Here is a 15,311-nt window from a genome sequence, read left to right on the forward strand (position 1 = left end):
CTTTATTGTCGTTAATACAACTTAAGTTCAGGTTGCAAATCTGAAATAGAGATGTTTGTGGTTGGTTTGACGAAACAGTTAGACTTTGTCACCCTTGGTAGTCCACCAGGATAACTAGCAGGTAGGGATGGGTACTTTTCACATTTGAAATGATACGGTTCCAATCCCCAGGTAACAATGCCCGGTACCTGGCAATCAGTATCGGTACTCAGTGGTACCAATTTTGGGTACTTTTGTGTGTTTATGTGGCAATAAATATAAATTCATTAATAATTAGTAAAGATAAATCTTCAATAAACTTGCGATGCTGTGTTCATGCCCAGCATGAAAAATCTCCTACTCTTCCACTCCCTCACAGTCACAAGGATGCATTTAGGTACTGTTTGATTTTACATAAATCGGTACTACGGACAGAATTCTATTGGTACCTATAAAAGTACATAATTCGGTACTCATCCCTACTAACAGGTTTCTATCCCGATGGAGTTTAGAGGCATAAGGGTTTGGTATCGTAATCTTTTAACTGTTCACTGTCTTGTTCAACTGGCCTCTTAACCACGTAATCAGAGTGATAAATAACTAGCACAAAAATATGGACGATAATGTCCAAGAAGGACAGAAGGCTGGGGGTGCTAGCTCTGCTAACCTTAGCAACACTCACTCACACTAAACCAATTGGACATGGTATTTAGGGATGGGTACCGAATTAGGTACTTTATAGGTACTGGCCAGTGGCGACTGCTCTGAGACTGTAAGGGAAGCTCAGCTTCCCCTAAAATGTCCCCAAAAAGTGGTGATATGTTCTGCTGTGTGTACATTTCATTGACAAAATCTGCGCTAAAATTCCTTAATCTTTTGCTCAGAATCAGCTCCTATCACAGGTAACTGGCTCCACCTCCTTCTCATTCATCCCCGCAGCGTCTCAGCGCTTTAACACAGTCGAACGCTGAGCGTCTTCTGACTTCAGCGGAGAAGCGTAGAGTGGGTTGTTCCACTGTGGAAACTGGACGGTCATTGGATAAACGCTGAGCTTTGTCCCGCCCATCGGACGCTCAGCGTCTCTGGGGGTCTATAGGGCAGTGGGCTGGCCTGGATGCTAAGCTTCTGCATGATGATTGGATGATCTGTCTGAGGCCAAATCCCTTTTTTAATGACAGTGAAATGAGCCAGTCAGCTATCTCGAAGTATAACCCTCCACCTGAGCAGTCTTCTGAGTTGTTCTGGACTGATCCGGAGGCTTTATCGATTCTCAGCGAGTTTACCTTTCTTAAAAATGACGAGCGTTGAGAGAACACTGGTAAAATCCCTGGAAAAAACACCTGGTAGTACCGAGTACTGATTCATGTAAAATCAAAAGGCACAATGTTTAGGTACCTAAATGCATCCTTGTGACTGTGAGAGAGTGGAAGAGTAGGTGATGCTGACGATGGATATATTAAATTAAAAAACTTAGAGATTTCATTACTGCACAAATTGATATTTATTACCACATAAACGCACCAAAGTACTGAAAATTTCAAATGTGAAAGATACCCATCCCTATTGGTGAGCTTACAATCTCTGCGACGATGTATTCAGAATAGTTGGTTGATTTGTTTTTTTTTAATTTGTTGTCTATGTTTGGACAAGCTAGATACTACTTTTCACTGTTCACAAGGAAACTAGTAAGATATGAGATTATATCAGATGTGTTTACATCTGGAACCTATTCGAAAGCATCCAGTTTTTTATCTATTAATAAGAAGAACGTCCCTCGAACTTTGAGTCTTTAACAAAATACATTTTATGAACTGATAGAACAGAAAAGAAAAAACTTGTTACCATTATAAAGTCTTCCAAATGGCAACTTTGAGCGTCTTTGCCAAAAATGACAGTTCAATTACATTCCAGTAAAAGTTCACAACTTGTTTCAGCTCCTCTTTTCTTGCATGTCAAGTCAATTAACCCTGCAGACGTTGGCTGATTTATAATGGAGGAAACACATTGATGATCATATAGCATGTAATCAGCTCCTGCTATATGCTTTTTGTAATGGAAAATTGTATTGAATGCTCCTCACAAATGTGGCTTAATTCAGAAGAGAAATAAGGAGGCCTTCCAACAGTTTTGAGAGAAATATGTCCTGGCATTTTTGTCTGTGTGATAGTAAGTTAAACCGCCAACTGAATTTTCAGCTGCTCCAAGAGCTCATGAAAAAAAAGCTCATTTTATGAGGCTCCTTGAATCACAGCATGAAATAAGAGCAAATAAAACTGGAAGTGCATCAGCAGCAGTTACACATCAAGTGACCCAAATGTCCTTTGTACCCTTTAATCTCCCGGTTTATACGCCTCTGCTGCACACCAGAGACAGGACATGTGACACGGGCTGCTCCTCTTCCTCTGCTGGTCATTATTTTCAGTTTTACAGGCCGCTGTTTACTCCAGGCTAGAATTATGGATGCCGTCTGAGCTGCATCACAACAACAAGCTGAGCAGAAGATAACAGATGGTGCTCTCCAAGAATTTCCTGTTGTCAGCCGAGGCTGTGGAGTTCCTGAAACTTAAGGGCCAGAGGAACAATGAAAGTCATGGAAGCTGTCAGTGAACGTTTTCCTGCTCGTGTGTCAGTCTTATACTTTAAAGTGACTCTCTGATTTATTATAAGAGGAAAGTTTGGAGAGTGGCAGAGGAAAAGTTGTATTTTTTTGTGAGCATATTTGCTCTGAAGTATCTCAAACATGATTCTTGTGATGCTCTTATGATCTCCTGAAACACATTAAAGCATAACTTTGTGTTTACGACTCACAGTGAGCCGTTCAGAGAAAGCTGAACCAGTCATTACTAATCTGATTACAACCCAGATTTAAAGGGATTACCATGTGCACTTTTTGATGACTAACTCTGATGAGTAATAGCTTTAGTCATACAAAACGTACACAACTGTATTACACTCACTAATTACTTCCACGTGACTTTCCCTTTTCCTCGCGCCCTCTTTAAACTCTGCATATTTAATCATCCGCTCCGGTCTTGGCAGGTTCAATGTCTTTGTTTCAGTGTTGTAATCACACACTCGTCAGTGCCTAACCTAACACCCCCTTGGCTGTGAAATGGATTTCCGTCACAAAGGTCATAACCATGGTTCTTATCTCGGGTCCAGCAAGCAAACAAAGGCGTCTGACACGTTGCCAGGAATTATTGTCTGTGTTGATAATAAGACGTGCGACTCAGTCCCTGCTCCTCCTCCTGGTCTGGAGAAAGCGCCACTTTGGAATCCAGGCTTTGAAAGAATGTGAGAGTGATAGTCCTCTTACGCAAAGCTCATAAACCAGTGAACGTCCACGACAGCAGGTCTCTGTCTCTGATGTTACGGCTGCTTCTAATGGCTATACTTAAGTTTAAGATCCTAGCTCCTCTTTATGATACAATCCCTGAACTTAAAACAAAGATAGAAGTCCAGAAAAGCTAATAAATAAGTGCTGATTTGAGTGACAAGCCTCTTTAGTTTAAAGCAACAGCAGAGTGGGTTGGTGTGAGTCTTGGTGGATTGGGTCCACCTCTACATCGTCAATTTCAGTGCTACCTCAGGCTGTGCTCAGCGAGTGTCCTGCACAGGTAGCTGATGGGTGGCAAAAACAGATGGTAGTAGAAAGAGCGGCACATCTGCACGTAAACTGCACATTGCTGAACAGTGAGTCTCCATGCAGGAATGCAGTTTCAAGCCTCAGGAATTCCCCTTGAACAGACTGTGTCTAATATATTGTTAATGCTTATATTTAAGGGTCAGACTGTATTTATACCGTCTATAAAAATGTCTGTACATCAGCTGAGCTGAGAGGAAAAAGGATTGTTGTGCATCAAGTCAATGCATCAATTTCAATGTGTGTGAGACGTAAACTATGTCTCTCAGGCAGCGCAGTATCTCTAATAATTGTTTTATTACACACATATCATATCAGAATGTAATGGTATGGTATGGTATGGTATGGTATGGTACTGTAGCGAATTGTATCATCTTGTTTTGAAGGGTTGTGTAGTTTTATGATGTAATGTGTTTGGCTGAGACTTTGCTTTTTCACATCATGTTGTAATTTATTGATTGGTTGTGCAGTACAGTGTCGTACTGTATTTCTTTGTGTTGTTGGTGAGGGCCATATTGGAAATGCTGACTAGACAAATTTGGGATCTTTTTAACTTCTAAACCACTGATAAGAAAAAAAAATCACCTCAGTACAGCGTGTGCAGGTTGAAAAATGAGCTATTCAGGCCCAAGCTGTTTTTGGAGAAGGCTGTAAATGTGTTTTTCTAATGCTCTAAAGGTCTATTTCTTTATACTTGGTGTGTATGTGGTGTCCGGTCTTTCTGCAGCCAGCCTGTGGACACTTGACAAACTGCAATTGTGATACCAAACCCTGTCGTTTTGAATGGTGTCATATTGTTAGAGATGGGTACCAAATCGACCAATCACCAATCACAGATCTTTAAAAAGCCTGACCTGCCGAAACTGATTTTCATTTTTTATTTTTTATAACTGACAGAATATACCTTCAATCTTCCAATCTTATTTAATTGAAAATCATTGAACAATACCTGTGAAACAATAAGATCTTTATAAATAGCCAATACAGTGCCCTGAGTTTTAGGTCCCAGAGCAAAAAGTAACAATAACTGGCTGTCAGACCTTCCCAGAGGTATATAAGATCAGTTTAGTATGTAAGGATGGGCCGATCCGCGATCACCCAAGATTAAGGAAATTGACTCTGATCGATTTAGTACTGACCAAATTCTGTCTGTAGTACAGAGACCCAGTTGACATAAGATCAAATGGTACCATGTTTAGGTACCTAAACACATCTTTGTGGCTGTAAAGGTAGAGGAAGAGTAGGAGATTTTCCATATGGGACATGAACACAGCATTGCAAGTTTATACAACGAGAAATTAATGTTAAATTGAGAAAGTTTGACAATTAATTGTTAAACAAATTCATATTTATTGCGACATAAAGCACAAAAGTTTCAAAAACTGGTACAGCTGTGCACCTAAACATGTTATGCCTAATTGTAATATTGTGCCGTGTCATATTGTATCTTGATTTTTCGTGTTTTGTTGTATCACATAGTGTCTTGTTTTTTTGTTTTCTGTCCTATAGCGTTAGGGTTAGGGTTGTGTGATTGAGTTGTGGGGTGTTATTTTGTCATATAGCCTAGTGCAGTGGTTGTTTGACCTTTTACAGTATATGTTTATAATGTGTTTTTTTTTTTCTGCCAAGCACCCCCTAACAAGCACAAAGCAGTTTTAGATGGAAAAAATAGAACATAGCACTGTACTCTGTGTCTATTGGATATAGTATCAGATTTATGAACTTCGACATAAATTGGATTCAAACAATGATTAAATAAATGGTAATAAAGGGATTTTTGCTTGGTTGCTATTTTTTAAAAATATACATCTTAAAATCTTGCGTACCCTCAGGGGTACACGTACCCCCATTTGAGAACCACTGGCCTAGTGCCATTGCATCATTATTAGGGGTGGGGGGTAGGGGGTTTATTTGACAATATCAAAATTTAAATTCTTCATTTAAGTCCTTGTTTATAAACTGGATTGGATAAAAGTTATCACTTTTCTCCAGCAGAGGGCAAAATGTTTTTTTGCTGACTCATGTAATGTGCATTTTATGGGAAAATGTGAGTCCTGATACAGTCTGTGGACATTATCATCATCATTTAACTGTTTTATATGGTCTGGTGTTGAAAAAAGCAAACTAAAAATTGCAAAAATTGTAAATATCAAAGAATCATAATTTAAATCAAATCGGCACCCAAAAAAGTCGTAATAGAATTGGATCAAAATACCATCATATCATTTTGTTTTCAGGCGTTTTTATACCTTTTCTTCGTCATATGGAGGTGTATCTTTTCATATTGCACCGTATTGTAGCATACTGTCTATTATTGCACCATATAATTATATTTGACAGTTTTTTTTCTAAACGTTACAGATTATGAGATGTAGCTTAGCACCATAACAACATCTTAATGTTTGTCATCAAATATGGTTTCACTTATTTTTTTGGTGTTGGATTGTATTGCAGCAGTTATCCCATTAAAATGTTAGAAGTGTAAGTATGAAACACTCAGGCTGAAACATGCTCCCAGAGCTAAAGATGAGCTCTCTTCACGTTAACGCTCAGGTCTCCATAGATAAAAACAGATTACACTGACAACAACACTGATGACATGACAGGAAACTTTGCCCTGAGGCTGATGTCATCCTCAAGTGAAAGTGTCGATGCAGCTTAATCACACGCACTGCACAAACATCCACACAGATTCGTCCCTGTGTGTGTGTGTTTGCTGTCCCGTGCTTCACTCAAACACACACACAACAACACACACACAAGTGCCCACTGTGAAACCACACTGCAGCACACATTCAGCAGGCCTCAGCGTGCCACACCATGACTCTGTGTGACATGAGGCTGTCATTTGTTAACCGCGCTATCTGTTAGCAATTAGCTCTGTCAGTGTTTGTGGAGCGTCCCCGTATGGAAACGATGTGACTGTTTGGATTCCTCAGCAAGTGGTGAAGTTTCTCTCTGCATCATCACCACCAAACAGCGGTCACAGTTTACAGATTTTAATGCATGAAACATGTTACTTAGCATCAAAGAGGGATGGATGTCAAAGTGACTGTTTGAAGTAGACGTCAGCTGACTGCTGGAGCAGCTAATCTGGAATAATCAATGGAAATGTTCAGCTGGTGGAAGTATCGTGAAGAGGCATCATCCAAACTCTTATTTCGTCTGAGCTCCGTTTTCCCCTAACGACTATCTGCTGGAAGTGATAGCTGTGATGAAAATAGGATTAAACTCGTACCATACAATCCCAAGTGGCTATTTCCTCAAAAGTTAGATCATCTGGTGAAATTTATTGCTTCTTCCCTTCAGCGGTGGTTAAGAAACTACTTTTCATTGTTCACAACAACTCTGTTTCCAGTCTCTGAGTCAGCTGAAGATGATACTTATTAGATGCAGGCACACGCCCTGTTTGTTTTCAGGCGACTGGCGTATTTGTTTTTTGGGGATTAGATAATCCTGTTTGTGATTTGGCAATTAGAAGTGGATCACTGAGCTTCAGTTACTACTACCTGAGGATTTCCGTGGGTGGGAGGACAAAAATAAAGACAGAGGGCTAAAAATAAATAGATGTGGGTTCTTTACAAAGATACTGCACAGATGATCACAATTTTAAGACCAGTTTGAAAATTGCAAGAATAAACGTCCCTTTCCATCCGTCCCCAAATGTTCTCAGAGTGATTAAGATCATTAGTCATTGGTCTTTACTACACAGACCAGGGCCCTCAGTCATGAAGGAGGCCCTCTGCAGCATCTCCATTCAGGCAGCCGCAGTTTGACGCCCCTGACCAACCTGAATCTCCGTTGGTCCATTGAAGGAAAAAGCCCCCAGATCATGATGCGCCTTAAAAAAACTGAAATCTTATCAAGTGTTTTTGTCTTATTTTCAGTCTAAAATGTCTTTTTAGATTTAATATGAGCCACATTCACCTGACCAGTCCAGAAAAATGTCTTGTGAGGTCTGAGTTGCTTGTGACAGGTTAAAAAAATCTGCCATCGGAACAAGAAAAAAGTTACTTGTATTAAGACTTTATTCTAGTTTCAAGCAAATTTTTCTTGTTCCATCAGCTGATTTTTTGACGTCTTACGAGCAATTCAAACCTCATTTTTGTCTTTGAATAACTTGAAACAAGACATTTTTCTGACCTGGTAAGTTGAATGTGGCTCATATCAGGTATAATAAGACAATCTAAAAATAAGACAAAAACACTTGATAAGATTTCAGTTTTTTGTAATGTGGCACCCCCTCCACTGTGCTGTCTAGAAACCATCTCCAGTGGGATCTCCTTGTCATGTGAGTTACAGTGTTTTCACTGGGTGTACAGCCTTGGGTGGGCGGTGACGTTTTTGGCAGTGGGGACACGTTGGGGTGGAACTTCGCCGTGCACGAACCAGAGCGAGGAGAAATCAGAATCAGAATAAGAATACTTTATTGATCTTGAGGGGAAATTTCATTTCAGTTACATCCCTTTCAAGACAGTCCCTAAGACGACAAACTCAGACATGGGAAACCAGACAGGATTTGGGATTAACCTAGGAGCTCGCCAGCTACCCAGCACCCCTTTGCAATAGGTATAAAATAACAACATTGGGAGAAGAGAGGAAAAAAAAAAAAAAGTCAATTCCAGACTATTCCCCAGCAGGGGGCATAGTTTGAGATTAAGAAAAAAAGACCTCAGCATAAAAGCCATGTAAGGCTGTTTTGCCTGTTAAATGAAAGATCTAATTTATGAGAAAGGTACCTCTAATTTACTTCTGCTGTGATCTGGCACTATATGGAAAAAAAAATTAGTTCAACTTCTGAAAAAGTCCAAACATGGGGCGTTTTGCGGCGTTGAAAGAGACAAGACCTTTGAAGACGAGTTCTGTTCTTAAAGCGCTTCCCTGTCAGATGTCGTCTGATGGCAACGGCCTAAATTTGAGTCGAAGATCGTCCCGTGTTTTGATGGCCAGCCAATCAGATCCTGGTAAATTTTGGGGGGGTCTACCACATGACTTTTTTTGTTCTCTAACGCTCAGTATCTTTTAAAAAATTCAAAATGTCTAACTGTGTCCAACCTCAGCAGTGATGGTGTGTTGTGAGAGGCCTTGCTGATGCAGCTCAACAATCTGACCACTAGGGGCAGAAGAAGAATTTTTTTTTTTTTGTTTTTACGATGTCAAATATGTTATTCTTTGTCAATTTTTTTTTCCAAACTCAAATTTATTTCACTCATTGTTTTTAAACTGAATTGGAAAAAAGTTACCATTTCTCTCCAGCAGAGGGCGAAATATTTCCCTCCCAATCATGTGATGTGCATTTTATTGGAAAATGTCTCATGATATAGTCTGAAGACATTGTCATCGTCATTTAACTTTTTCATATGGTCTGGTGTTAAAAAAAACAAACTAATAATTGTAAAAAATCATAAATATTGAAGAATCGCAATTCAAATTGAATTGTCCACCCCCCAAAAATGGAAATAGAATCAAAACACAAGCCTTTGCCATCAGGAGGTCATGACAGAGTGAATACCTGAGCAGATTTGATCTTTTATCGGTGATATTTTTAAAGGGTCATTACGTCACGTTATATCTGCAGAATTTATAGCAGATTGTGATTATATCTCAGCCTCACAGCTTCATACATCATCTTTACGTTTTACTGCAGACAGGCACGTCTGTCCTCCGGTGAAGACCTCAGTCATGACATTGTGGCACATAGCATACCAGTGTGTGTGTGTGTGTGATGATTCATGCGCTGCTACTCATGGCCTTACCCTGAGGTGATATAACTCACTCACCCTTTGCGTCCACTGGGGTGCATGAACTTTGGCGCACTGTGACACAGCTCGAGCGCAAAGCCAAGAAACACAAACACACACTCACAAACATAAAAAGTGCACCAACCTCCTCAGATGGGCGAGGAGGTTGTTTTGAATTCTGTGGGTGAACTAAAACCTCAAGTTTTGTAATTGTCAACAAATTCCTGACAAATAAGAATCAGTTTCTTCTCCCACACTGACAAATATTTATTTAAGACACCTCTTTTGTTGTTAACATGTCTAAGATTACGCATGCTTGTTTTTTTTTTTGTTTACGTCAGAATTCTGCTAAAACATGAGTTTGCAAAGTAGTGGTACTTTCCCTAGAGACACACACACAAGTTTTAACACACACACACACTCTCAGTTTACCGGAACTGAGTCAGGAACATTGGGGCGGTCAGAAGCCATAAATTATGAATTCCTCATTCGAACCACACGACTCAGCTATTAGTGCTTCATGGAGCGTGAACTCGTGTGCCTTTGCTCTTAAAAAGTTCCTCTGAGTTAAACAGGCTGCTTCTCTGACACAAGCAGACCCCCCTCTCCTCACATCTGTCTCTGGGTCCTGACCATTAGGCCGATCGTACCTCATTTATCTTGGATAGGTTGCTAATATCTGTAAGAGAAGAAGGTGTGATTTCAACACGAGGTTACGCTGATCCAAAGATAACAAGCCGTAAGCTTTCCAGGTGATGTACATTAGAAGAATGTGCTCAAAGTGAGTTATCAGCTTTAAGTCACTTGATGTACAAGGTGTTCATTAACGTCTAAATCATCCTGAATCTTCCCGCCCCTGTGGTTTTATCTGTGGCTACAAGTAGTTATTGAAGCCTTTCAGCTTGAAGACGTGTCACAAGAATCTGAACTCTTGTTTTTTTTGGGTGATGTCTTATGGAAAGGTATTTGCAGGAGAAGAAAATTTATTGCTAATAATAAGATGTTGAAGAAAACATGGATGAGTAATCCTGATAATAGAGTGAAAACACCAACGGTCTGATAGTGTGACTAGGGATGGGTACCTTTCACATTTGAAACAATACCGTACCGATACCTGGTACCTGGCAATTGGTACCGGTACTCAACAGTGACAATTTTTGGTTCTTTTTTGTGTTTATATGGTAAAAAATATCAATTTGTTTAATAATAAAATAAATATATTTTTTCAATTTAACATTTTTATTCTTCATATTCTTCATATAACCTTGCAATGCTGTGTTCATGTCCAGAATGGAAAAATACCTACTCTTTTATTCCCTCACAGTCACAAAGGTGCGTTTGGGTACCTAAACATGGTCCCTTTTGGTTTTATGTGAGTCGGTACCTGGAACTTTTGACAGAATTTGGTTGGTACTTATAAAAGTATCTAATTCGGTACCATCCATAAGTGTGACTGATCTGAGATGTTAGTTTGATGCTTCTTTTTGATTGTACAAACTCGATATTGCGCAATCGGGAGGATACTGTCTGTTACTATGACAGCTTCGTTTTTTATACAATTTATTTAAAAAGATTAAAAGTTGACATTTTTGAAGTATTATTTAGTCATAAAGCATGTTGATAAGTATAGGTTGACTTTTTTAATGATGAAACTGAGAAAGCTTCTAAATTGGTAAACACATTAGCAACAAAGTCATGATGAAATCTCTGTTTACAAGGTTGTGATGAAGAAATTTCAGATTCAATAGTTTGATCTATTTAAAAAAAAAAAAGGTTAAAAGGTTCATCATCATGAATAAATGTGACTGAAAGGGAGGAGTTTCAAATTGATCTTGAGAAAGTCTCCCTTCTAGATATATGCCTGATCGTAATCCATACTTTAAAATTAGCTTAACAGCGCTTCCTGATCCGGTTGAGCAGGACTGGATTGATTTACTGCAAGTCCAAGTCTCTAAGACAACACCACGCCAGCTGAGGAAGTTTAGTAGTGAGAAGAGAGGTCTGTGTTTGTCTCTGCTGAAAACAATTTCTGTGACTAATTTTGTAGTGATGGTGGACACTGGAGCCTAACTGTCAGACAGAAAAAGGACAGAAGAGTAGAAGAAAGATAAACAGGAGAGAGATAGAGCACGAGCTAAAGGCTAAAAGGGCTAAACTGTTTGTGCTAATGTTGATTCCAACCCACAGTCAGCAGTTATTCTGCAGTGGTCTGTTCAAACTTGAGAGTCTATCAATAAAATGAAGAGTGAGGTTACGTTAGCTCTGATTGGTAGATGACTGGCAGGACATAACCAGGATTCACTAACGTTACACATTACAGACACATCTCACAGCATTAGTAAAAGTTTACAACAGTGTGCGTGGGGCTCCTGGCCAGAAGGTGGCGCTGCAGTCTAATTAAAACAGATCCTCCTCGGAGCATCTTTAACTTTGCATGTCTAACCACTATGGCTACAACCAAATCCCTGGTAAAACCAAGAAAAAGCAAACAGAAAATTCTACAGCACATAAGAATCTTATGCTGGTCCTATTTTTTTGTGTTAGCCATCAAGCAGCTACCTGCAGCTTGTTGGGGCTGAAGCTCTTGTTAGCAGAGACTGCTATTATGCTAACAAGAGCTTCTAAGAGATGGTATCTCCTTGCATGATGAAGTTTGGCTGTATTCTGATCTAGAGTATGGTGATAAAGTTGCATAACAAGGACTTTTAACGTCGGTCAGAATCAGTTTTTTTGTTCAAATTACTGGTTTTCGTAACAACTTTAAAGAGGCTGTGAGGAGTTTGAAAGTGATCTTGAAAAAGTATCCCTTCTAGATATATTTCAGATTGTAATCCACACTTTAATACGAGATTATGAGTGCAAATATTGCCAGGTACAGGCTTTTTTAAATTGCTGGCTCTTAGCTTCCAAGTTGGGCCGACCAGGCCTGCTAAAAATTATTTCTGTGATTAATTTTGTAGTGATGGTGGACACTGGAGCCTAACTGTCAGACAGAAAAAGGACAGAAGAGCAAAGAAACGTTAGCCTACAGATGCGTCAGAGCACCGGGCTGCCGATAGCACTACATATAGCCGGCTACTACAACGTTTGCTTGATGTCACGTTTTAAACTGTATCGCTACACAACTAAAATACCTTACCTCGACAAAGTTGTCTTGAACCTGTCACTAAAAGTAATTTACGACAGTGTGCTGAGACTCCGGGCCAGAAGGTGGCGAGGGAGTGCAATCAAAACAGATCCTCCTCAAAGCATCTTTAATAAGGTTGCTTTTCCAATCTGCAGCAGAAGTAGTAAACCTAACCCTGCTCCAGGTGTTATAAATACAGCTCAGATATTACTTTGACTGCTTCCAACTAAAACATAATGCATCCAGCGTCTGCTCTCCTCGTATTTGACGACTGGAAAAATTCGGTCAAACTGTTACACAGATGTGTTACAGCATGACGGCACAAGAAGAGCAGAGACAAGTCGACAACTGTTCTCATTTCATTACATTTTTTGTTTCATTTCTAGTAGGGAGTGTTTTCCTCTGCAGATGGCTGCCACATGACAGTGACTGTTTTACTGTGAATGTCCCATAATGGAGGATTCGACTGCTATTTTCATCATATTTAAGCCCGCCAAAGTCATCGAGCAGACCCAGACATGCCTGGAAACAGCAGGGACATTTCTGTGTGTGCAATAATAGCAAATTGTTATCATATGTTACTCTGTGTGTGAGTGAAGGTGAAACATACCCACTGGGACGCCCACCATCCCCCCACTTTCCACTCCACTCACCTCCTGAGAGGCTCCATCAGTGTGTGTTTTCAGTGAGAGGGATTACAGAGAAACCTGCTCACTGTCCAGCGGCTCAGAGATAATCTGGAAAATGAAAGCGACGTGGGAGCGTGTTTTACAAGATCAAAACGGTTGAATCAGAACAAGTCACGTCAAGTTATTGAGCAGATGTTTGCTCACAAAGGCAACGTTAGAGACGATGAGTTCAAACTCTGTTCAAAGTTAGTCTTGAGATCTTTCATCGGTTGCTGAGCGATCGTTAAGTTGTTTTTTGAGCATCTCAGAAGCCTTCTAAAAACGTTCAAACATCTCACCAGCTTTAAAATGCTGTAACTCGTGTCTTCCCAGTGGCAAAGCTTCTGGCTTTAAAAATGTAAAGCGCTGCCCAAGGCAACAGACCCTAAATCAAGAGAGAGCTGCTTTTGTTGGGTTTGGACTCTGTGTTGACACCGCTCGTTTCTCTTCTTTCCTCACTGACAGTTTGACACCACATATAACAGCTTTTTCTGTCCTGTGTGTGTGTATATGTGTGTGTGAATGTTATCTTTAGGTAACACCAGGCAGCAAAGCAGCCCAAGGTGACCTGTGTCCTGGCGACACCATCCTGGCTATCAACGGTGACAGCACGGAGCAGATGACGCACATGGAGGCTCAGAACAGGATCAAAAACTGCACCCAGCAGCTCACACTCAACATCAGCAGGTATTTAAACACGACACTGTTTTTACCGGAGCAACAACAGCACGAGTCATGAGGATAATGGAGGAGATTCTGTGAAATCTCTCATGGTCTGTGATTGGTTGTGAAACCAACCTATGAAGAAGTTTTGAATGAAACACTAGGTCAAACAAAGTCGTCGTTTAGAGTTGAGCAGATTCTTTACTCATCTCTGTCTCTGAAACTCTTCATCCTCTGCTTCAAACACTTTGTTTCAGCTGCTGCTCCTCATAGACTGTATAAAACATGGACGTGGTCTCCCTGACATCATCCGTCTGTTTCTGAAACAGAAAATGAAGCATATTGGCTATCGCGGCCAAATTGGTAGTAGCAAGGGCTTTGCGTACAGCTATAGGGTGCCTTTTGATCACGTGACCCTGAGTTGTGCCTCTGATTGGCTGAGCTAGCGATCTTAATATCCTCTGAATGGCCGAGTTAGAAAAAAAATTCACCCCCCCTACAGTGTGTGCTGATAGTAAATTTAGCGACTCAGATAGGAGACGTTTTTTCAAAGCAGGCTGTAAATAGGTTAATTTCTGCTTTGGAAACAGCTTTTTTTGGCTTGGTGTGTTTGTGACTTCCTGTACTTCCGGAGCCAGCCTCAAGTGGACACTCGAGAAACTGCAGATTTTAGCACTTCTGCATTGTCTCATATTCTTAAACCTGAGGCTCTGCTCCTTCAAGACCCCCCGAGCATCCCAGAATCTCGCCATGCAACAAAATTGACTTTCATTTTTTAAAAATGACAAAAAAACCCTTGAAGGGGCTCAGATGGCCTAGCGGTCTAGGTCGTGCCCCATGAGGTTAGCCCAAGAGCAGGTGGCCCGGGTTGGAGTCCGGTCTCCAGCCTGTTTCCCGCACGTCATTCCCCACTATCACTCTGTTTCCGTCTCCATCCACTGTCCTATCCTCCCCGATTAAAGGGATGAAAAGCCCCAAAAACAACTCAAAAAAGGAAAAAACGCCCTTTATGGGAGATTCAACAACTTATGATGTCATGAGTTGAGCAACTCTTGTGTTGATCTAAGGGAAATCTCGCATGACTGTTTGAACGCCGTTCAGAGCCTGCTGTCTCACATGTTACTTTTAATTTAATAACTCTGTATTTTAGTGAAAATAGAATAGAATAGAGTAGAATAGAATAGAACTTTATTGTCATTATAGCAAGTACAACTAAATTGAAGCCACAGCAGCAATTAAGAAAACAAAAGTAAGAAAGTTTATAGAAAGTGCAAAAAGTATAAATATAAAATAATGATATAATATAATATAAAATAATAATAATAATAAATAAAATATATAAATATACAAAAATACTATATATATATATATATATATATATATATATATATAATAAAAGAAAAATATTTATCATCTGGAGTCCTCTCACTTTACTCCTTGACTTTAGGCTTTAAAATATAGAGAAGCCTTACTGCTAGGTTTAAAATCTC

The 15,311-nt window shown here is 39.9% G+C and overlaps 1 protein-coding gene across 1 annotated transcript in view; it reads left to right on the top strand.

Moving 5' to 3' along the window:
- The window catches only part of pdlim4 (PDZ and LIM domain 4), a 76,324-nt gene that overhangs the window by 4,320 nt on the left and 56,693 nt on the right, over positions 1-15,311 (top strand). The window contains exon 2 of the mRNA XM_074673076.1: positions 13,694-13,845. Coding sequence (XP_074529177.1) covers positions 13,694-13,845 — 152 coding nt within the window. The remainder of the gene's footprint in view (positions 1-13,693; positions 13,846-15,311) is intronic.

This window comes from Halichoeres trimaculatus, unplaced genomic scaffold (assembly GCF_033239565.1).
Source record: "Halichoeres trimaculatus isolate MK-OKI-2021-1 unplaced genomic scaffold, fHalTri1.1 fHalTri1_scaffold_6, whole genome shotgun sequence".
Taxonomy (NCBI): Eukaryota; Metazoa; Chordata; class Actinopteri; order Labriformes; family Labridae; genus Halichoeres; species Halichoeres trimaculatus.